Below are 21,768 nucleotides of genomic sequence, written 5' to 3'. Positions count from 1 at the left end.
TAACAGGTAGAGCTTTGCACTGCTCCTGGAACCTAGTTATGCTCTCAGTTACTGGTTGCAACATTATTCCACATGGTGAGAGATTTGGAGTCCAGGCCATTTGCTTCTTCCTGGGATGTTTCACTTCTACTCTAAGTGCACCTGCTCTTGTTTGATGGCTGGAGAGAATTGCTCATGGTGCTAAAGAGTCCAGTTACAGAATTCAGAGTCTCCATTGAGAGCCTGTTACAGAACAGTAGATGGGCTATGGAATTGGAGGTCTGGGCTCAGAAGTCCTGCTCTACAGGGACCTTGAATGTCAGAGCCTAGGTTCTCCACACCTGGAAAAGGGGGATGAAATAGAAGATAATTTGAGGGATTATTGTCAAGGTCAAAGGAGAAAGCATTGGAGGGCCTAGCTCTGAGTTGTACTCAGGAGTTGTTGTGCCTTGAGGGGTGACACTGGACTCTCATGACCTGGAAAGCCTAGACTCACTCCTGAGGACAATAACAGCCTACTGAGTTCTCAGCAGAAAAGCCTGCTGATGCCCAAAGTCCACCCCAGGTGGCCTTCCCTGCAGCTGTGAGGGAGAAAGCTCACTTCTCAGACAGAGAGGAACTCACTAGGAAACTCCCAGATCGCTACAGTCCTGAGAGTGTCCACCCTTTGGAAATTGTGCGATCCTGTGCGGAACCTAGCTGGTAGGACAAGCCGCTTCCTGTACCCAATTCATCCATGTCAGGAGAACGGGGCTCTGTCCACACAGCATCTGCCTTTTATACAATGAAAGTTTTGTCCCCTTCAACAGAGAAAGTGGATGCCAAATCACCAGGCCTGACAGTGTGGGTCCTCCTAGGCAATCGGAGCAAGATTATTAAATATGAAATTTTCCAATGGAATGCCAGCAAGTGGTGGCTGATTTGACAAATATACTCAGTTTTCTGTCCATACACCCATTTGCTGCCATTTTGCATCTTGTTCAATTTTTTTCTAAGTGAGGCAATAAAATCCACTTAATTGATTCAGATCCTCTATTATTATTACCATGTTTACATCTGTCTTTCTATCTCTAAATTAATTCTAACTTTTGAGATACATACCTTTTGATATACTTCCCATCTATCAAATGGCCAAAGTTATTGCACCTCCTACTTACTCTATACTTAACTATTATATTGAACAAGAAGATTCATAAGACAAACTAACTCAAGGAGCACATAGTCTATTTGTGACATTAAAATAGCATAGATGAAGTAGTTAATGAGGAGTGAAGTGCATCACTGTGGTAGTGTCTCAGACACACAGGTAGTTGGAGTTTCTATGACAGCAGAGCAGTTAGGACAAGGAGACAACTGATCTGGGTTCTGGTCACAACCCCACCACATACCTGGGCATTTCTTTGAACCTCAGTTTACTGATCTATCAAATGGAGAAAATATTAACAAGCCTGAAGGCTGTTATAGGCCAGTGCTTAGCACGTAATAAATGTTCAGTATATGTTACCGAGTATTGTTATGGTTGGCATTTGCAAGCTACATAATGATAATTTAAAGGATGTTTTTATTGTCTGCTTTAGGTCAGATAAAATGTCTTCTGGAAAATCAACAAACAAATGAACTTACACCAGAATAAATTATAAATGAATTGGGATTTAAATATAAAATATTAATTATAAAATTATTAGAAGAAACCCTGGGAGATTTTGGGAATAATGTGAGTCTGTAGAAAAACCCAGATGCCATTGAAAAATAAAAGGCTTCTACAATAAATTCTACTACCTAAAAAAATTGTATGGGAAAAACAACAAAAAATAAAGCCCAAATGCCAAAACAAACTGGAGAAATATTTGCAAGTCATATAATATAGTGCCACTTTCCTTATATATAAGAAGAAGAAAAAAAAGACCAAAAACCTCATGGAAAAATGAAAAAGGTACATGTGAAAAATCTCCAGTCTCATTCACTATAAGAGAAGTGCAAATTAAAACCACACTGAAAATATCATTTTTTGTCTCTCAGATGGGCAGAATTCAGGTCTGACATCTCATGTGCTAATGAGGGTGTGTGGACACAGATATGCTCGTCCTCTGCTCATGGGAGGGATGTGGATTGATGGAGGCTTTGTAGAGATGAATTAGCCTATGTATGTAAAAATTACAAATTTACACACTTGTTGGCCCAGCAGCTCTATTGTAGGGATTCATACAATGGACATGGTCACCAACATGGACAAAGATGGATGCAGAAGGTTATTTTGTTGTATCATGTTTTATATCAGCAAATGCTTACCCACCACCCAAATGGATATCAGTATGGGTCAGAACAGGGCAGGGTGAACAACAAACTATGGTTCTTTTAAATGAAGGAATATTATACAGCCATAGGAAGGAATGTAGATGCATTTATGTAGCTACACAGAATAATATTTTACAAATACCATGGAAAAACCGAGAGAAGACCATATGTATATTATTATATGGCTAGGACTTCCAGTACTATGTTGAATAAGAGTGGTAAAGTGGACATCTCTGTCTTGTTTCTGTTCTTAGGGGAAATGGTTTTAGTTTTTCCCCCTTAAGTATGATGTTGACTGTAGGTTTTTCGTATATGGCCTTTATTATATTGAGGTATGATCCCCCTATTCCCACTTTGCTAAGAGTTTTTATTTTAAAAAGGGTGTTGGTTTTGTCAAATGCTTTTTCTGCATCTATTGGTAGGACTTTGTGATTTTTGTCTTTCAATTTGTTTATGTGATGTATCACATTTATTGATTTGCAAATATTGTACCCAGTCTTGCATCCCTGGAATAAATCCCACTTGGTCATGGTGTATGATCTTTTTAATGTATTGCTGGATCTGATTTGCTAATATTTTGTTGAGGATTTTAGCATCTATGTTCATGAGGGATATTAGTCTGTAATTCTCTTTGTAGTGTCTTTATTTGGTTTTGGAATTAGGCTAATACTTTGACTGAGAAGCTCACTGGTTCAATTGAGTCCAAGGAGCTCAGCCTGAGGTCCCCTACTTTCTGGAATTCAAGAATTTGAGTGACCCACATCGACTGGTGTGTAGAAATGTCTGTTTGTGCCAGTGGGCAGCCAGGGACCACTCAGAGACCCTGCTCCCTCCCCACCATCTGCTGTGAAACCTCAGATAGCAAACACTGGAGTTGGTGGGGCAGGGATGGGGGGCTCTAGGGAAAGGGTTAAGTGAGCCATGTGGTTTTGAATCACAAGTGTCTTCAGAGCTAAGATGTCACTATGGAAAAATAAAGGCATGGAAATGTGATGGTTGGAAACACAGGGTCTTTCCACTCCGCCCCAGTTGTCAGCAGGTGGGCCCGATGCAGCTGGACGGTTTTGTCTCTGACCTATGGCCAGATCTCCAGAATAACTGTAGAAACTTGGCCTCCCCTGTCAAGCCATAGCAGAAGATTTAATAGCACTCACAGATTTATGCTGGCCGCTGTAATCAAATTCAGAGCCAAGGCGCAGCCAGCCTTGGGGAGGTTTCTTGATGTTCCTTGGCTCCTAATAACATTGTCTCCTCCTTCCTCTCTATTTACCATATACCATTTGGTCAAATTAGAACTTGAAGTCAAGAAAGCAGATGCCTTCCTCTAGATAAGGTCCAAAAAAATTCCCTTGTGGGAGGAAAGAGGAATGGACCTGTCTCCTTGAATCTGTGCACAGAGGAGTCACTTTGATATATGATTTACCAAAATAATGACCAGTAAGGGATGATTTTCTTTCATCCTGAAGCTGGGGCAGACTTTTTCTCCTCAAAGCATTTCTACAATGGGCAGAGGAGAATGTCTTTCTCGTGTTTTTTTGTGGAGATGCAATTACCTGCTCATGGTCTCCCTAATGAGTGTCTCCAGGCACCTCCAGATATTTGCCAACAAAGGTGTTGGACCAACCCATCCCCAATCCTAACCCTTGTGAAGGTATCATCTGATCTTCTGTTGCCTACTTAAAATTATTTTATTCTTTTTTATTATGAAAATTTTTAAACATTCAAAAAAAAGTGGAAAGAATTGTCCATGGAACACCACTGTTAAGGACTGAATTGTGTACCTCCCCAAATCCATAATTTGAAGCCTTAACCCCAATACTTCAATGTGGCTGTATTTGGAGATGAGGCCTTTAAAAAGGTGATAAGGTTAAATGAGGACATAAGGGTGGACCCTAATCCAATATGACTAGTGTCCTTAGAAGAAGAGGAAATTTGGACAGTGACACCAGGGATATGCAAAGGGAAGACTATGTGAGGACACAGAAGGCAGCCATCTGCAAGCCAAGGAGAGAAAGAGGCCTCAGAAAAAAAAAACAAAAAACCTTCCAACACCTTAATTTGCACTTCCAGCTTTCAGAAGTGTTAAAAATAAAATTCTGTTGTTTAACATGCCCCCATACCCCCGGTAGAGTATGCCCACTGCATGGATTCTGTAGTCATTACCATTTTGCTATATTTATTCTATCATATATTTGTTTATCCATCTTATTTTTTGATGGATTTCAAAATGAGTTGCAAATTCTTTGCCCACTTTGAATACTGAACTATTCAATGGAGAGGGTAAATGCACATTTGATTGAAGGCCAGTAGCACATATGACTGATCTCTCTTTGTGGCCGGGATACTGAGGGAGGCAACTACAACCCTACAATGTGAGTTTACAAACCAGGAGATGGGGACCCAAAGATGAGTCACTGTAAGGCTTGAGTAGGAAGACATGGAACTGGGTGGGTGTTGGTAAACTCCTCCAACTTCAGCTGGTGGAGGCGGAGCCTGCCATTTGTGCTGAGGCTCTCTACGCATTCTCTTTGGCTGGTGGGAGGGAGGTCACTACTTGATGCTGATAACCAATTCTTTAGAAGTCTCCAGGGTTAGACATCTGGATTTAATCCTGGCTTAATACCTACTGGCTGTGTGTGTCCTAAGTCTCTGAGCCTTGTCTGAAAATGAAGATGATAGTGCTAATACATACCTGTGGGGTTGTTGTGGAGATCAGAAGGACAGTGAATGCTTACAGAGTGCTTCCCATGGTTGGCACCTCACTACTGGGGTAGGAGAATGCTGTCTGCTGGGATACACAAGCACCCACATTTTAGTGACTTGATCTAATCAAAATTTCTACTCACTTAGCTTTCCAGTATCCCTGTTATGGGGCTCTCCTCATGGGGATTCTCTCTCCACTGACCTAACAGGATTCTTGCTAAAACTGGACTCTGCAAGGACAGGCACAGAAGCCCAGTTCAAAGCTTTGTTGAGAGCCTGGCCAACATTTGGTCAAGGAGAGAGTCTTTGTCAGTGGGAAGGTAAAACTCATGTGCTCCAACTTACTCCTCTGCCCACCTAGGTTTTTTTTTTTGTTTTTTTTTTTTTTGTTCATCAGATTATTTATTCACTTGATTCTTAGATTCACTTGTTGATAGATGCATATTTGTTGTTCATAATTTGTATCTTTACCTTTTTCTTCCTGTTCCTCTTCTTAAAGGATACCTTTCAGCATTTCATATAATCCTGGTTTGGTGGTGATGAACTCCTTTAGCTTTTCCTTATCTGTGAAGCTCTTTATCTGACCTTCAATTCTGAATGATAGCTTTGCTGGATAAAGTAATCTTGGTTGTAGGTTCTTGGTATTCATCACTTTGAATATTTCTTGCCACTCCCTTCTGGCCTGCAAAGTTTCTGTTGAGAAATCAGCTGACAGTCGTATGGGTATGCCCTTGTAGGTAACTGAGTTACTTTCTCTTGCTGTTTTTAAGATTCTCTCTTTATCTTTTGCTCTTGGCATTTTAATTATGATGTGTCTTGGTGTGGTCCTCTTTGGATTCCTTTTGTTTGGGGTTCTCCACGCTTCTTGGACCTGTAAGTCCATTTCTTTCACCAGGTGGGGGAAGTTTTCTGTCATTATTTCTTCAAATAGGTTTTCAATATCTTGCTCTCTCTCATCTTCTGGCACCCCTATAATTCTGATGTTGGTACGCTTGAAGCTGTCCCAGAGGCTCCTTACACTATCCTCGCATTTTTGGATTCTTTTTTCATTTTGCTTTTCCGGTTGGATGTTTTTTGCTTCCTCGCATTTCAAATCATTGACTTGATTCTTGCGCTCCTCTGGTCTGCTGTCGGGCGTCTGTATAATATTCGTTATTTCAGTCCGTGTGTGCTTACTTTCTAGTTGGTTCCCCAATATAAGATCGAGGGTCTTATTAGTTTTCGTATAGATCTCATTAAGTTTATCGGCAGCTTCTAAACAGTTCTTGAGAGACCTTAAAAGTGTGGTTCTGAACTCTATTTCTTCCATTGACAATTTTGTCCTGTTTCTTTGTCTCCGCATTTTGTTATGCTTCCTTGGTGCACCCCCTAGTGGTCTTTGTTCGCAGTCTTATAGATAAATCTTGATTGTTGTAGCTAATTCCAGGGAGGGTTTGACCTCCAGGCCAAGTGGCTATGAGAATCAGCTGTGTCAGCAGTGAGAGAACTTCTGTCCTCTAGGGAGGTGCTAATCTAGCCTTTGCCTGAGGCTATCCGGCAAATGCCTCTGTGCAGGGCTTGGGCGGGGCGGGTCGCACAGGATCAACAGGGTGGGCCGGAGAGAGCAGTTATGGCGGCTCTCAGTCCTGTCCCAAGGAGCTCTGCCTCTCTGAGCCCCAGCACCCGCTGCAAAGCTCGGAGAGAAAGCTGCCCTCGCTCTGACCGAAGCCAGACAGTCCCGCTTCTCCTGTTTGAGTCTGGGTCCCTAGAGACTCGCCTGGATCAGGAGCTCAGAGTCTGCGACTCCCTCCCGATTGAGAACAACAACCGCGCCCTCCACCGCCAGCCCGCTCCGCGCACTCCGCACCTCAGAATTTGACTTCAGCACTGCGCCTCCTCTGAGTGTCCGTATGCATTTCTCTTTCCTCCTAGTTGTAGGACTTCCACTCAGCCAGCGTTCCTGTGGTTCTGGGTGATGTCCCTTCCGTTTTTTGGTTTCACTTTTGAAGTAGTTGTTCAAAGCAGCAAACTCCGGCGTTAACCTATGCCGCCATCTTGGTTCTCCTCTGCCCACCTAGGTTTGGATGGGATAGTCAACTTGAGGTGCCCTGGGCTGGTGGGAGCCCAGGCTCTATCCCCAAAATTCAGATGGCTTTGCCTGGGAACTCCAGGCCCTTGGGAAGGGTGCTGAGCTCTCCATGCCACACAATCCACCGCACAGCCAGGTTAGGAGACACAGCAGGGAAAGATGCAAGGCAGGCTTCGCTTTGGTGGGAACCAGCAGGAAACAGGCCTGCATGTGCCAACAGTGGGGACAGAAGTTTCTGGAACAGTGCCCAGGGAGGCGGAATTCCAGAAGTGGTCTTCTGACCTGGTTGATAAATACCAGGGCTGCAATTAAGACAAAATACTATGAATATGACACCTGCTGACAGCTGCAGGAAGATCCGGAAACTTTTATTATGAATTATATTTGCAGGCAGCCCTGCTGTGGTGAACTGGTGCTTGGGCCAAGGAACCTGAAGGAACTCAGCAGGCCAGCTGCCTCGAGGGCAAGGGTTGCCCTCCAGGGGAGAGTGGGGGAGAGTGTGATCATCCCTGTTTAGGACCCTCTGAAGGACCATTGTATCTCAGTCCTTGATAGACGCCATAACTGGAAAGGGCTTAGAGCTCATCTTGTCCAATGCCACCAAGGCCCAGTGCAGAAGTGAGTGTCCAAGGTCACACAACAAGTTTCTGACCATACCAGGGCTGGAGACCAGGATTCCTTATCCCAAGCTGATTGTAGGGCAGTTAACAGTCGTCAAGCATTCGACTTAAGGAAATTCAACTGTTAGTGCTCTGAGAGACAGTCAGAGAATGAGACAAAGTTAGAGATAGGGAGACACAGAGTGTGAGAGGAGACAGGAAAATTGTAGAAAAGAGAAACAGAAAGAGACATTCGTGAGCCTGAGTCATTAGGTTCAAAATAAAGGTTTGAGCACCTGCAGAGTTGGACAGGACCTCAGAGGTCGTCTAGTTCAGTAGCCGGCATTTTTACAATGATGAAACAAAGGTTAAGTTGAGTGGTTTACTTGTGTAAACCTTTTAAGGAAAACTTCAATGCCAAACGGTAAAAATAAATAAATAAATAAACATTTTGTTACTAAAAGTGGCAAAAATTAGATATCTAAGGGTTTTTTAAATTAGGCTTGAAAAATGAGGAGGTGCAGGAATATAACCCAGCATGGGGTGATTTGAGAAAATGTGAAGCAGATATTTCAGCAACCGTCTGAGATTCCAGATGGAGCACCCCATGCCCTCTGTGCTGCTTTCTCTAATGTCTTAGACTCTATATTTCTGAGAAATGCCCCAGGAAAGGAAAAGAGCCTAACCCTTTCTTCCCTCGCTCCTTCCATCTTGTTACTATCAAATCTCTGATTTCAAAGCTTAGCTCAAATGCCACCTCTTCCAGGAAGCTTTTCCTGATTTCCCTCTTGAATTCCCTGCCCCAACTGGTACTCATCACTTCCTCCTGTTAGTCCCCTCTAGACACCCAGCTCCATGTTATAGCCTCTTTTCTTTGCCCATCTCGTACAATAGTTATCTTTGAACATATTGATAAAAGAGCCCCTATTCTAAGCCAGGAACTCCAAAGGCCTTAGCTCTAATCCTCACAGCAAAGCAGCAAGGTGTGTTTCACTATACCCACTTTACAGAGAAGAGAGCTGAGATGCAGAGGGTGGTCATTTCCTCGAAGTCAAAAAGCTAGTAAGTGGCAAAGCCAGGACTCCAGCCCAAGTTTGCCTGATTCCAGGGCCTGTACTCTTTCCACAACACTGCACAAGGGCAGGATCGGTGTCTAGTCATTGTGTCTTGTACACATTTGGTACTCAGTGTGCATTTTTGAATGAATGAAAGAGTAAATGTATGAATGAATACAAGAATTACCCTTCCTTTGAAAACTATATCTCAGAGGTCAGCAAACTACAGCCTGGGTTCCAAATCCAGCTTGTCTCCGATTTTTATAAGTAAAGTTTTATTACCAGCACAGCCATACCCATGCCTTCATGTATTGTCTATGGCTGCTTTTCATGTACAACATGAGTTATTTCATAACAGAGGCTATGTGGCCCATGGAGCCTAAACTATTTTCTATCTGGCCCCTTCCAGAAAAAGTTTACTGACTTCTGCTATGGTCTTTACTAAGCTGGTTAAAACAACAGTGCTTATTGCTAAATACTAATAACCTTATCTCTATGATCTAGAATAGTGTTTGTGTGGGGGGGGGCTATGCATGTGTGTGTGTGCATGCTTGTGCATTGTATACATGTATCTTGTATATGCCCCTTTATTATTTTACAGGCAGGCTTCATCTAAAAAGGTTTACCCCATAGGCCCTTTGGAAATATGTATATATTTAAATTAAGTTTAGCTTGATTGGCAGCACCTTGGCATAGACATGGTGAAGACCGAGGGACCCTGGCAGCAAAGACCTTCCCTGAGCAGAGGGGGGCAGACTCCCTGGGCAGTGGCAATGGGTGTGGATTTTGAAGCTTGCCAGCACAGTATTGTCACGGCAGTGTTTGAGCTGACTGAAAAGCAGCCTGTGTGATCGATTACACCCTGTTTCATCTCTGCTCCCAGTGCCAGTCAGTATCCCAGGCTCCCAACCTCCCCTCCTCCCTGGGCCAAGAGCACTCTTTCTCTCCCAAGCCGCCCCCTAGTGCAGCCTCCTGAGAGGCCAGCACACTGCTTACCATTCCTGCTCCCGGGAGCTCAGGACTGGCCTCTGGACCCTTGGCATCTGGACCAGGAGCAGCACCAAAGCAGGGATTGGCCGGCTCCTACCCCAAGTGCCCGGCAAGCCAGGCACTGGGACCTCTCGGGGGCGTGCCAGATCTCAGCCTGTCACCAGCATGTGCTTTCTGGCCAGTCCGCCTTTGGCCTTGCCCACAATGACAGGCCCATCACTCAGCCTCACTCATCTGCTCACCATCTCTGGACTGCTCTGTTACTCAGCTTGCTGCTTGGGTGAGTTGTGTGTGCGTGTGTGTGTGTGTGTGTGACATGCATGTGCAGTTACATGCGTGTACGCATTGTTTTGGAAAAAAAGACTCTCAGAAAGCAGACTTGTTTTGGGAGCCTGCAGCAGCCTTTAAATCTTAAAGTTCTCAGCCTGTGTTGGAATTGTAACCTAAGGGGTTTGACAGTGGAGAGGGGGTGGGGGTCAGCATACATGCTTGTGTGTGTGTGTGTGTGTGTGTGTGTGTGCGCGCGCGCGTGCATGCGCACGCCCCTCTCTTGACCTTGACTTCAGAGAGGCAGGCTGGCAGCTGCCCTTGCCTTGGCTCTGAAGTAACATTGTGTTCTGTGGTCTGGGGCCAGCCCTCGTTTGGGGGGCCGGGAAGCTCTCCATCATGCTCCCCCTGACTGGCCTGGGTCATGCCCCTCACCATCCCAGGGGCCAGAGCCACCAAACCGCCCAATTGTTGTGTTCTCATCTGCCCCCCACACCTGCTCAGGAGCAAATTGGAAGATGGCAAATTCTCATATGGTCTTTCAGAGAGGTTCAAATATCTTCCACTTTTAGGATCAGAATTTGTGTTTCAAGGTATATGTGGTATGGGTGCGGATTGAAGGAAAGTTGTAGGGTAACATCTTCTCTGGATTATGTGAATTGGGGAAAACCAGGCAAATTGCAGCCAGAAAAAATGAGAACTTGACTGTAGCTGAGCCATCTCAGTCAGGGTCCAAACACTTAGTGATGCTGCGCTCATCACCTTTCCTCTCCTCTTCGCAGGTTCCTCAGAAAGTCAGGGAAAGGCCCAAAAGCTGGTGGAGGAGGAGGAGGAGGAAGGTGAACGGTCCACCAACTGCATGAGCAGTTGCAGAATAGTTAACATGTGGCTGCATCTTTCATTTTCCCAACCTGCAAAGACAGGATGTTTATGTCATTTTTCTCCTTTGGTGGCTTCTAATGACACATTTGCTTGATTTAGGGTGTGATGCGGGGGTGCTTCTCGATACAAAAAAAGGAGGCAGAAACAGAAAGGGCTGTTTGTAGTACCCTAGTCATGGGCTGGACTTGTGAGTGGGAGATCCAGATGGACACGGTGTTGATCCTGGTGTCAGATGCATAAAAAGTACTTGGATGATAGTTTGGGCCAAGCTCCTTGTGGCCCAGGTGGGGAAACCGAATCTCAGATTGAAAAGGGAGTTGTGCCATGTCACAGGGTCACTTGCATCCGGACTCACACTCTTTGATCCAAGTCTCTATCTTTCCAAGAGTAAATTAGAGTGAGTCACTTTCCAAGGATGTGCTCAGAGTCAAAAGGGTATTGAGTCCAAAGGGCAAAGCCAGCATCAACCACAGCAAAACAACCTCAATCATTTGCCCAAACCCACACTGGACTTGGCATGTTTCTGCCCGTGATTTGGCACTGCAGGGGGCATGCACAACATGACTTCAGTGCCTTTGAGTCAGGGCAGGTGGTCCTAAAATTCTGTCATTGTGGGCATTTCCAAGGCAGCTGGCAGGGCTGAGCCACATGGTGCAGACAGGTTTCTGCTCCCCATGTACATACACTCAGGGTTTTTCCATCACAGCAGAGCCGGCTGGGGCTTTTCCAGCCTGGACCCTGAGTTCAGACACGATTCCATGGAGGCAGCATAGTCCAGAGAGAGAGCCACAGGCCACTCAGATGACACCAAAATAGACATGTGAAGTCCTGGCTTAGTTGTCTGGGAAGAGGCGGGGGGTGGGGGGTGGGGGCAAGCTGTTCCCAAACATGTCCACCTGATGGAAATATTCTGAGTTGGAATGAGCTGTAAATAAACTAGACTGTGCTAAAAACAAACATCTCCAGGGAGTTTGGGGGAGGGGGCAGAAATAGATGGTCTTCACCTGCTGAAAATGAAGTAGGTCAGGGGGGAAAGGGATGGGGCGGAGGTGAACCATGCAGATGCCTCTGCAGGGAAAGCAACCAATAATTTATGTTCACTGAAGAGTTCTCCGGTTTCCAGGAAGAAATGAGAGGTGATTGCTTTAAGCAATACAGGGTCTTTCATCAGTGGAAGGCCACACAGGGCATGGGGTGAAGGGACACATTGCCAGCCACGTATGGTCTGCAGAAAGAAATGGTCAGGAGTGCACATGAGCCACGTGAACCTGCCAGCTCCCCAGGTGTTTGCTGCTGGGAGGGGCTTTGTGCATCCTCAGCCCTTAGCTGTCTGCTGAGGCCAAGGGGAGGCAGAGGAGGCACTGCAGCTGGGGGACCCTGAGAGGGTTTTTGGGTGCTGGTGGGTGTCAATCATCCTCCTGCACACACCTGAGATGGAGTGGAGCAAGGGAAGCTGCCCACTCCTGGCTTTAGGGAAGAAACTAGAAGAGAATACCACTGGCATTAATGTCAAGTTTTATGATAACATAGCTATATGAGTTTACCACTGAGAAAGAGAAAAGCAGCCCAGGACAGCTGGATCAGGCCTGCTACTCAGAGCCAGGCCACGCGCTCTCCTGTCGAACGTAAATGATCTCACAGAACATCAGACAAGGTCACTCTGCACCTATAACGGATCAAGAAAGAACAGGCCACTTTGCCCCCGTGTCAGACACAGACAAAATAAGACTATCAACCAGCCACAAAAATGACCCACTGTCCCTCTATGCTTGCTAACATGAGTGACTACTGCTGCCTGGCCAGTCCCAGCATCAGCCTCCCTTCTCCTCCTCTAGCTAAGAATTAAGATAGTCATAGACTAGCCCTTGCTTCCTGACAGCATACAATCCAGAGCAGGACCTGACTTTCTTCCTTATTGTCTCCTCCCAAATCACCTGCCAAAGCCCCAATCCTGGAGTAAATCCTTTCTCACGCCCTGTTACTGGGATGCTCCCTTGTTCCCCCTGGAGTGCGTGCCCCCTCTTTGCAATGAGTCAATAGAGACAGCTGTGTCCAGCTACAGGCGTGTTCCTCGTGGTCTTTGGATGAAGGGCACTGGTACTGTCCATCTCAGGAGGATGCTCTGGGGCCCTTTGCCTTCTTCTTCTTAGCTCCTGACCTTTATTTCCACCCACATTGGAGTTGTAGTGTAGAAATCTAGGGGAAGGATTCTGGAATCAGACTGATGGGTTCAAATCCTGGCTCTGTCCCTTCCTAGTTGTATGACCTTGGGCAATCACTTCACCTCTTTACCTCAGTTAAGTGATCTGTAAAATGGGGGTGATGAGATGGTGATGATAATAATAACAGTACTTAACTCTCAGGGTTGCGTGAGGATCAGGAAATTTTATATATGTGAAGCATTTAAATGGTGCCTGGCATGTCATAAGTGGTTTTTTTAAAAAAATTGTTTATCAAACATTTGAGGAATATCTAGGGTATGATAGATACTGTTCTAGACCTTGGGGATAAAAATGGCTTCTATCCTCTGGGAAAGCAAAGGTTAGTCAGCGAGATACAAGGAAACAGATTCACCCATAGATAAAGGTTAGTGTAGGAGTGAACCCAAAGAAGAGCATAGCAGGACCCCTCAGCCTTAGCCTGGGAAGTCAAGGAAAACTTCCTGGTGGAGGCAGCTCCTGACAATTCTTGATGTACAGTAAGTCTCCAGGATGTGAGAGGAGAAGGTGCGATATGAGCAGAAGGGTCTTGGCAGCTGCTCAAGCTCCACAAGCTTTACCATCTTAGGTCAGGGGCACCGTTTAGGCATCTTTCTGCCCTCCCCTAAGGGCTAACCCAGTGTCTGGCCAAGCATGTGCTCAAATGAACAAATGTTTAACACAAAATTTGGCAGATTTCCCTACAAACTAGTGCTTCCTCCGACTTTTCCATCTCATACTCTGACCACTGTTACCCTGGGTCCCCTGCAACATCAAAAGCACCCTTGATTGTTCCCCCTCTTTCGCTCCTACACCAGCCCTGGTTTTCTTCTCCTCAGTAACCTGTACATCAAGAGATTCCATGAGACAATGAAGCTCTGAGGGTCCAGGGCCCTCTCTTCTCTTTGCACCCATGTACTGAGACATTTAACTGTAACTCTCTAGTGAGCATGGGTGACACAGAATGTGTGCGTAGAGTCTGGAGTCAAATATGTATCTTAACCCATGGCTCATGGTCTTTTGTAATCAATGCTACCTCCAGCCCTAGCTGCCCCCCTCTCTGAACACTTCCTCCCAATCACAATATCAAAGTCATTCACAATGACTTCCTTCTCCCCAACTATTGGGGGCACATATGAGTCTGTTTAACTTTGAATTCCTTGCCCCATCTGCAAAGTGACAAGTCACTTCCTGAAGAAGGAGAAATGGACTTTATAATAGTCAGTGTCCATGCCATTTGCTTATCTTACACATATCATCTCTCGAAGGCCAAGGGAGGCCTATGTCCAATAGCAAACAGGAGGTGCACTCACATCTAACAGGTTGGGAATCAGATGGGGAAGTCTGGGGTGGCAGTGTGGGTCTCCTTGGGTACAATAGGCATGACAGGGGCCTAGCCCGGCCCCATGTTAATGAGAGCAGTTTTCTCTAAACAGCCCTTCCTGGCCTGGATCAGAAGAAACGTGGCAGCCACAAAACATGCTGCCTGCTGACACCTCCTCCGCCCCCCCTGTTCCCACCACCATTCTTCAGAGAAGGCCGAAGTCCGGTGAGTACCTTAGGACATGTGAGGGAACAGAACGGGGCTCCTCAGTGCCCACCACACTACCCCACTTCCCCATCCCTCCAGAATCTTCTCTCATGCAGCAGGTTGAGCAGGGAAGGGATATTTTCCAGCTTCTGGTAATGTCCATTCTTCCTCTTTCTTCGCTGAGTTATGGAGGAGATTCTTCTCAGCAGGGAACTGAATTTGGCCAAGTGTCCCCACTTGGGTGAATGGATGACTTTCTAGGCTCCCATCAGCTGCTCAGATATGGAATTTCCCCTTCTGTTTGTCCTCCCACCCAAGTATCTATGGAATTCCCTTCCATGGCCTGTCTTAGACATAGACTGTTTCTGTGAGGTGACGCGGGAAATGGCCCTCCTGTAGCCAAACTGAGGTGTGAGAGGGAACAGAATTTGGAAAGAGCAGAAAAGGTGAAAGAAAAAGCAGGATGTGGGGAGCTGACCTAGAAGACAACAGGTGGGGACTTGAGAGTCTCAGATCTTTCCAGAAGCTCTTTGACTTGTACTGTCCAATACTGGCACTAGCCGTATGGCTATTGAGTTGAGCTGTGCATATAAAATACACACAGAATTGTGAGACTTCATATGAAAAGAAGATTGTAAAATATTTCATTAATAATTTTAAATATTGAATATGTGTTAAAATGATATTTGGGGTGGACTGGGTTAAATAAAATATATTAAAATTAATTTCACTTGTTTCCTTTACTTTTTTAATGTGGCTACCAAGAAAAGTTAAAACTGTATATGTGGTTTGCATTGGTAGCTCACATTTTATTTCCTTTGGACAATGCTGTCCCAGACATTGGAAAGAGGCCCCTGAAATGAGCTTCCTAACTCCACCATTGTGGCTTTGTAATCCATTCAAGCCAGGTGCGTCTCAAGAGCAGGTGAGAGAACAGACACTGGTGGCTAGGAAGGTCATCTTAGGATACCCATTGGGGTGTAAGAGAAGCACCAGTCCTGGGAACTGGTCTACAAAGCAGGTCTGTGTCAAGGGCGGTGACCCGTCTTCTGTCCTGCAAGTCTGACCTATAACCCTGTATTGCTTTGCATTGAAGCTTCTCTCCCCAGACATGAAGAATCTCATCCTGGAACTGGAGACCACGCAGTCCCCGTGTGTCCAAGGATCACTCGGCTCCCCTGGGCCTCCCGGCCCCCAGGTTGGTGCATTCCACCAGACCTCTTCTCCTCTCCCGCTGTCTTCTGTTCAGAGAAGTGAAGCCTTGTAGAGGTGCCCGTTTTACTGTGATATGGGGGCTGTTTTTCCTTCTCTGGCTCACCTCCAGCTCCAGAGCCATGTGAATAGAATTCTGGTTCTTTAGGTGAATTCTGGCCTCCCAGTTTTGGTTTCCTCATTCATGCAATGAGGATAATAATTGTCCCTGCAGTACTGGATTTAGGATGGGGGATCAAATGAGATGCTGCCTAGATGGATGTGGTTATTATTATAGCTACCACAAACCAGTTGATGACAGTGGGTTGCCCCTTATGTGGCCTTGACCCCATTCAGTGGGCCCAGAGGCACCTGCATCCAATGCAGGAAAGTGGAGGCAAAGAGGAACCTGTTACCTTGAGTCCACTTGACCCAGATACGGCTACCAAGCAGCCTACCCCTCCCCAGCAAAGTTAAAGGGAAGAGTGAGGAACAGGCAAAAATACTAGAGAAAGGATTTCCAGGCCAGCAAAGACACCTGGTCACAGACTCCTGGCTTCCCTGGCTGCCTGGTTGGGGGCTCCCCTAAGGGACTCTGGGCTTGCCATGGGGAAGGGAACGAGGGAACAAGGAGCAATCGGTCTCCCAAGTACCTTCCTTAGGAGTTATCTCGCCCTCCTGGGTCACCCTGCCATGGCTTCTGTCCAGGAAGACTGAGAGACCCATTCCTCACCCTGGTTGCAAAGCTCCACATGCGGAGACCCGGCCTGTATCTCCTGCATCATCTCATGCCACCAACTCTGTCCACTTGCAGCCACAGTGTGTCTCGGGTCCTCAAGCACCTTGTTCCAGCCTTGGGGACTTTACGCTGGTGGCTCCAGCATTTGGAATGTTCTTCCTTCTGATTTTTACCATGGCCAGCTCCTTTGTCACCTCCTTAGCAATGCCTTTCTCGACCACCAAGCCTTCCCCATCACTCTCCATCCAATGGCCTATTTTAATTCTCTGCCAATTTTTCTCATGTTGTTATAGCTTCCTTATTAATTTTTTTGTTCCTAATCTCTTTGGTCTCCTCTCCATGAAATATAAGCTTTGTGGCTAGGGTTGGCAAACTGTTGTCCATGGGTCAAATCCGGCTTGTTTTGGCAATTTAAGTTTTATGGTCTCTGGCTGCTTTTGTGCTACAAGGGTGGAGTTGAGTAGTTGTGACAGAGTTGCTGTGTTAAAGGCACAGCCTAAGATATTTACTATCTGGCTCTTTATAGAGAAAGTTAACTGACCCCTGGTCTTGAGGACATTGTATTGTTCATAATATGTGCCCATCTATACCACCTCTTGGGGTATAGTAGGTTCTCCATAAATATTTGCTAAATGCAATAAGGAATATAGGAGTTGGCCAGAGGGGCCGGGAAGTCTGCAGAAAGCAAGATGGGCACCCTGAGGAGCACCTCTCAGGTGGGTTTCTATCTTCCCACAGTCTATGCTGGCAGCTGTCAGGGCACAGGGAGACCCACAGACCATGGGGAAAAAAGGGGAATTCTCTGCTGACCAGCAGCTCCCCAGTCACTTGCTCATCTCTAACTTCTCACAATCCTATCTGAGTCACATGGGGGCGTGCTGTCCAACTCCAGGGGACCATGCAACCACCTCCGTTCTCTTAGAACAGAGTGGATGCTGTCCCCACCAAAATGAGATCTGTGGACCAGCAACGTTGGCATCATCTGGGAGCTTGTTCCAGATGCAGAATTTCATCCTCCCCTCTCCACTACACTCCCCTCCACCATTCAGTCAGAATCTGTATTTTAATGAGACACTCAGTGAATCATGGGAATGTCGGAGCTAAAGCACAACCCTAGTAAAATAGTTCTAGCCCATTTTAAGAAATGGAAAAAACCGAGGCTTGGAAAAATTGAAAGACTTGAACAAAAACTCTGTCCTCCCCTCCCCAAAACAGAAGGAGAATAAGCCAAAGGTGGTGGTTTCCAAATTTGTCTGCACATTAGAATCCCCTGGGAACTTCAAAAATTCCTGATGCCTGTGCCACTCTCCTTGAGATTGTAATTGGTCTGGGGCATGGCCTAGTCTTTGGGATTTTTAAAAGATCCCCAGAGAATTCTAATGTGCAGATAGGCTTGGGAACCATTGGCTGAGGGGGCTGTTTGTCATTTAGAGACAAGCCTGGTAAAATCGTATTTCAAACAGGCTTTGTGTTAGCCATGTTCACCTGCAGATCTTGGGGATAAAGTAGTAGCCGTGGCGGGGAGGGAGGAGCGGCGGCTGATGGATTTCCTCCCTGCTGTATGGAGGCATTTGGAAACGGTTAACCAGCTGGTCATTCCACAGACGCATGAGCAGAAAGTAGCTGTATTCTGCCGTGGGTGTGCCAAGCCTTAGTGCAAAGGTGCTAGAGTCCCTGAGCTGGAGTCAGCCCCACCCCATGGCTGGGCAATTGCACAAAAATGCAGTATTTACTTGCCCACATTCTTAATATCTTTTGCTGCACCTGGTACCCATAAATCCACTATGGGAATTTTTAAATATCTTCTTCTGTGTGCAAAGTGTAACTTCCCTCTTGTCAGGACCCAGGGAAGCTTGGTAAGAGCAACTGAAAAGATAGGAGAGGAGTGAAGCCTCTGGTTTTCAGCAAACAGCATTTCTTCACGTATCTTCAGTTGCTCTTGCCAAACACTCCGGATATTTCAGGCAACCCAAGAATTCCAGGGAGAAAATTAAACTCACACAGAGTAGACATGAGCATTACAGCCTTCGAACCATTGGAAACACAGCTCAGAGAAGCTAGAAGAGGGGGCTCACAGAGGAGGAGACTGGGCTGGCATGCATAAGAGGGTCCTTCATGGGGTTTCTGGAGCCCTGAATCTGCATAGAGAGTGAGGCTGCTATAGGAGTGTTCCAAGGGCGTTCCCTCGGTCCTGCCTCCCGCATCCCTGTCCTTGATAATTCCAGCCTGTGTTTTTGTATACTTGGTCCGACGTATACTTTCTTTGCTTCTTGGTTCTGTGTAGGGTCCACCGGGGCATCCAGGCAAGACAGGACCAAAGGGAGAAAAGGTATGAGTCACTACTCTCTTCCAGCCTGTTTTCTGGGGATGCCACTGAACATTTTCTGGCTGAGATTTCAAGGCATGTGGTAATTCTGCCTTAGTGCACGAGGATGGGCTCCATGAGGACGGGGCTGCTGCTGCAGGTGTGGGATCCCACCAGTGTATTTTGGCTTGGCCCACTGCCATAACAGGGGTGCTGTGAGTGGTCAAGCCACCAGCTACATGGGCATGCCCAGATGTCAGCCCTACTAAGCCTTCTGCTTCCAGAACTTCTCTTCCAAAGCAGCCTCCGCTTACCTGCCTTTTCCACCCACAGGGGGAGCTTGGCCGACCAGGAAGGAAGGTATGGTCTGTGTTGTCAGCATTACATGACAACTGTGCTCCATGTGCGTGCATGAATGTGTGTGCACTCCTTCGGGAGGGGAACCAGCGGTGCACTACTGCGGCCTCCAGCCCACTGGACAGTGGTGGCACCACCATCCTGATGATGACAACAGCACCTTTGCTGTTTCTGCCCACTCCTTCGCTTGGGAGCTGGAGCCAGCTACTGCCAGGCATTTGGACTTCTTCCAGAGGCTGCCAAGCCCAGCCAGATTTCCCACAGCTTCAGAGCATCTCATCCTGCCTTCCATCAGAGAAACCCTCCAAGGCCCCAACCAGTGGCACAAAATGACTCTCACTGTCTATTAGATTAAACCAGAATAAAGTGCCAAACAGACAGAAACAAAAGGCTTTTGCAGTAATAAATTGGAGTTACTTAAGGTCACAGGGACTCTGAGTGAACCAAACACATGTTATCAAGACTCTCATTACAGCCAGGAAGAAGAAAACCAGCAGCCATTCCCTGAGGTCAATGGATGCTGGTGCTGAAATTGTAGGTCTTGATGATAGAAGTAGGTGCAAAACTTTGGCCAAGAAAGATGCCTGTGGTTCTAAATATAAATTACTATTTTTTGGTTGAATGTTCTATTCAAATACTTTCACTATCAATTAGAGTCTCAAACAGACCTTTGGGAGGTAAATTTACAACCCTTTAGGGCATGGATGACAACTCCAGCCAAGGCACAGTGGTTGTCCGAACTGCTGGGCCAGAAAGGAATCTGGCATGGTCTCCGTGCTCAGAACTAATGAAGGACATGGCTCATTAGTGATGTGTGCCATGGATGTGGGAGGCAAGAGTAGAAATTTGTACACATGCAGTACTTCGGGTGTTTTGTGTGTGTTTTTGGTTTGTTTGTTTTTGTTTTTATTGATTTCAGAGAGAGGAAAGGAGAGGGAGAGAGAGATAGAAACATCACTGATGAGAAAGAATCAATTAGCTGCTTCCTGCACGCACCTACTAGAGATGGAGCCCAAAACTCGGACATATGCCCTGACTGAGAATGGAGCTGGGACCTCCTGGTTCATGGGTCGATGCTTAACCATTAAGCAACACCAGCTGGGCCACATGCAGCATTTGTGATCCCTGGTTAAGAGGCTCAGCCTTCCACATCTCTAGCTAGGCTAACTGAAATTAGCCAGTGGGTTCAAAGGTCAAGATAGACCCCCAATTCCCTGCTCCCACTCTTTCTTTCAGGGCTTACTCTTCCATAGCCTCTGGCTTAGGTTGAGTTCCTTAGAAGCAGTGACAGAGATGGCATGTGCCATGTGCAAGTGAGTTGGTTATTAAGGGAGCTCTTTCAAGAGGAGTCTGAGAAGATGGGCATCCAGATGGGATGGGGAGGAAGTCCAATGTGGGAGTGGTATCAGGTGCTGTCCAGCTTCAGCCTGATCCCTGGGGAGCTGTGGAGTAAGAATTGCACCACAGAGTGTCTTGCCTCGAGGTAAGGGAGCCAGGCTATTGGCTACAGGGAGGGGACATACATAAATCACTGGTCAGATCCGGTTGCCCACAGAAACTCCACAGTTGCAGGTTGCAGGAATGAGTTGTTACAGCAAGGAAGGTAGCCCCTGGGGGATGAGCACACTGAGCAGGTGAAAAAGATCTGGAGGGAGAACCGCTTCCCAAACATAATCCTATGCCATTTACATCCCACCCTTGGGGAGAACCTATTGGAATGCAGTGGACGGGTGGGTGGGTAGAGGTGATAAAGATTGAAAAACCAAGAAGTTTAGAATCCCTTCTCCATCACCTTTTATTTCTTTAGTAGAATAAGATCATGTGTGTTGACACAGTGTCACACCATGGGCTTTCACTTGTACCTAAGTGATCCAACTTTTTGGCTATCAATTTTTGGAGATGAGGGTCCTGAGGCTGTGCTTTAGAGGCCCCACACTCCTCCAGGCCCCAGAGACAAATCTTGTTTCCTGGAAGGAGGGAAACAAATCCAATTTTCCTGACTTTTGTTCTTTGACTTTGAAGGGTAGACCTGGCCCCCCGGGTGTTCCTGGTATGCCTGGGCCCATCGGTTGGCCTGGCCCTGAAGGACCCAGGGTAAGTGTGGTGCAATCTCAGGGCTCATGTGGTATCGGAACTTGAGGGAGAAGATGGCAGCTCCCTGGTCCCTGGCACACAGTGAGTGACACTCACGTCCTCAAGAGGGAGCGGAAGAAGAGAGCACAAGGACTGTCCATAGGCCTCCAAATATTTCCTCCTTCACTTGAACTGCAAGACCTCAGTCAGTCCAAAGCTCTGCTCCTGTAGGGGGAAAAAATGAGGGGCTGCTGACCTCTTTCACCGGGGCCCTGATTCTCCTTTGTCCTGAAGGGTTAGCATGTGATTCTTTGGTTTCCCTGAGATGACCTAAGAGGGGCTTGTGTCTGGAAAGCTGTTGGCCTGTCATGCTGATCTGGCTGGAGGTGGAGGGTTGAGGGGGTTGGGTTGGCTGACTGGAACAACTAAAACCCTACATTCAGAGAGGGATCACCAAATGCTGATGAATTCCCTTCCTCAGACAGGCTATGGAAAGCTAACATGCCCACTCCCGTGCCTTTGCTTACATTCCACTC

At 46.6% G+C, this 21,768-nt stretch overlaps 1 protein-coding gene across 4 annotated transcripts in view; it reads left to right on the top strand.

Annotated features, from left to right (window-relative positions):
• The window catches only part of COLQ (collagen like tail subunit of asymmetric acetylcholinesterase), a 57,054-nt gene that overhangs the window by 11,937 nt on the left and 23,349 nt on the right, over window positions 1-21,768 (top strand). For 2 of the 4 annotated variants that reach the window (XM_059664020.1, XM_059664022.1), the window contains exons 1-6: window positions 9,239-9,969; window positions 14,473-14,585; window positions 15,664-15,765; window positions 18,782-18,826; window positions 19,136-19,162; window positions 21,182-21,253. In XM_059664020.1, coding sequence (XP_059520003.1) covers window positions 9,855-9,969; window positions 14,473-14,585; window positions 15,664-15,765; window positions 18,782-18,826; window positions 19,136-19,162; window positions 21,182-21,253 — 474 coding nt within the window. In that variant the 5' untranslated portion in view covers window positions 9,239-9,854. Of the gene's footprint in view, window positions 1-9,238; window positions 9,970-14,472; window positions 14,586-15,663; window positions 15,766-18,781; window positions 18,827-19,135; window positions 19,163-21,181; window positions 21,254-21,768 lie in introns of those variants that run through there. The other 2 variants (XM_059664021.1, XM_059664023.1) reach the window with 1 other exon arrangement.

The sequence above is a fragment of the Myotis daubentonii genome, chromosome 14 (assembly GCF_963259705.1).
Source record: "Myotis daubentonii chromosome 14, mMyoDau2.1, whole genome shotgun sequence".
Taxonomy (NCBI): Eukaryota; Metazoa; Chordata; class Mammalia; order Chiroptera; family Vespertilionidae; genus Myotis; species Myotis daubentonii.
This window is presented reverse-complemented; position numbering and strand designations above follow the sequence as displayed.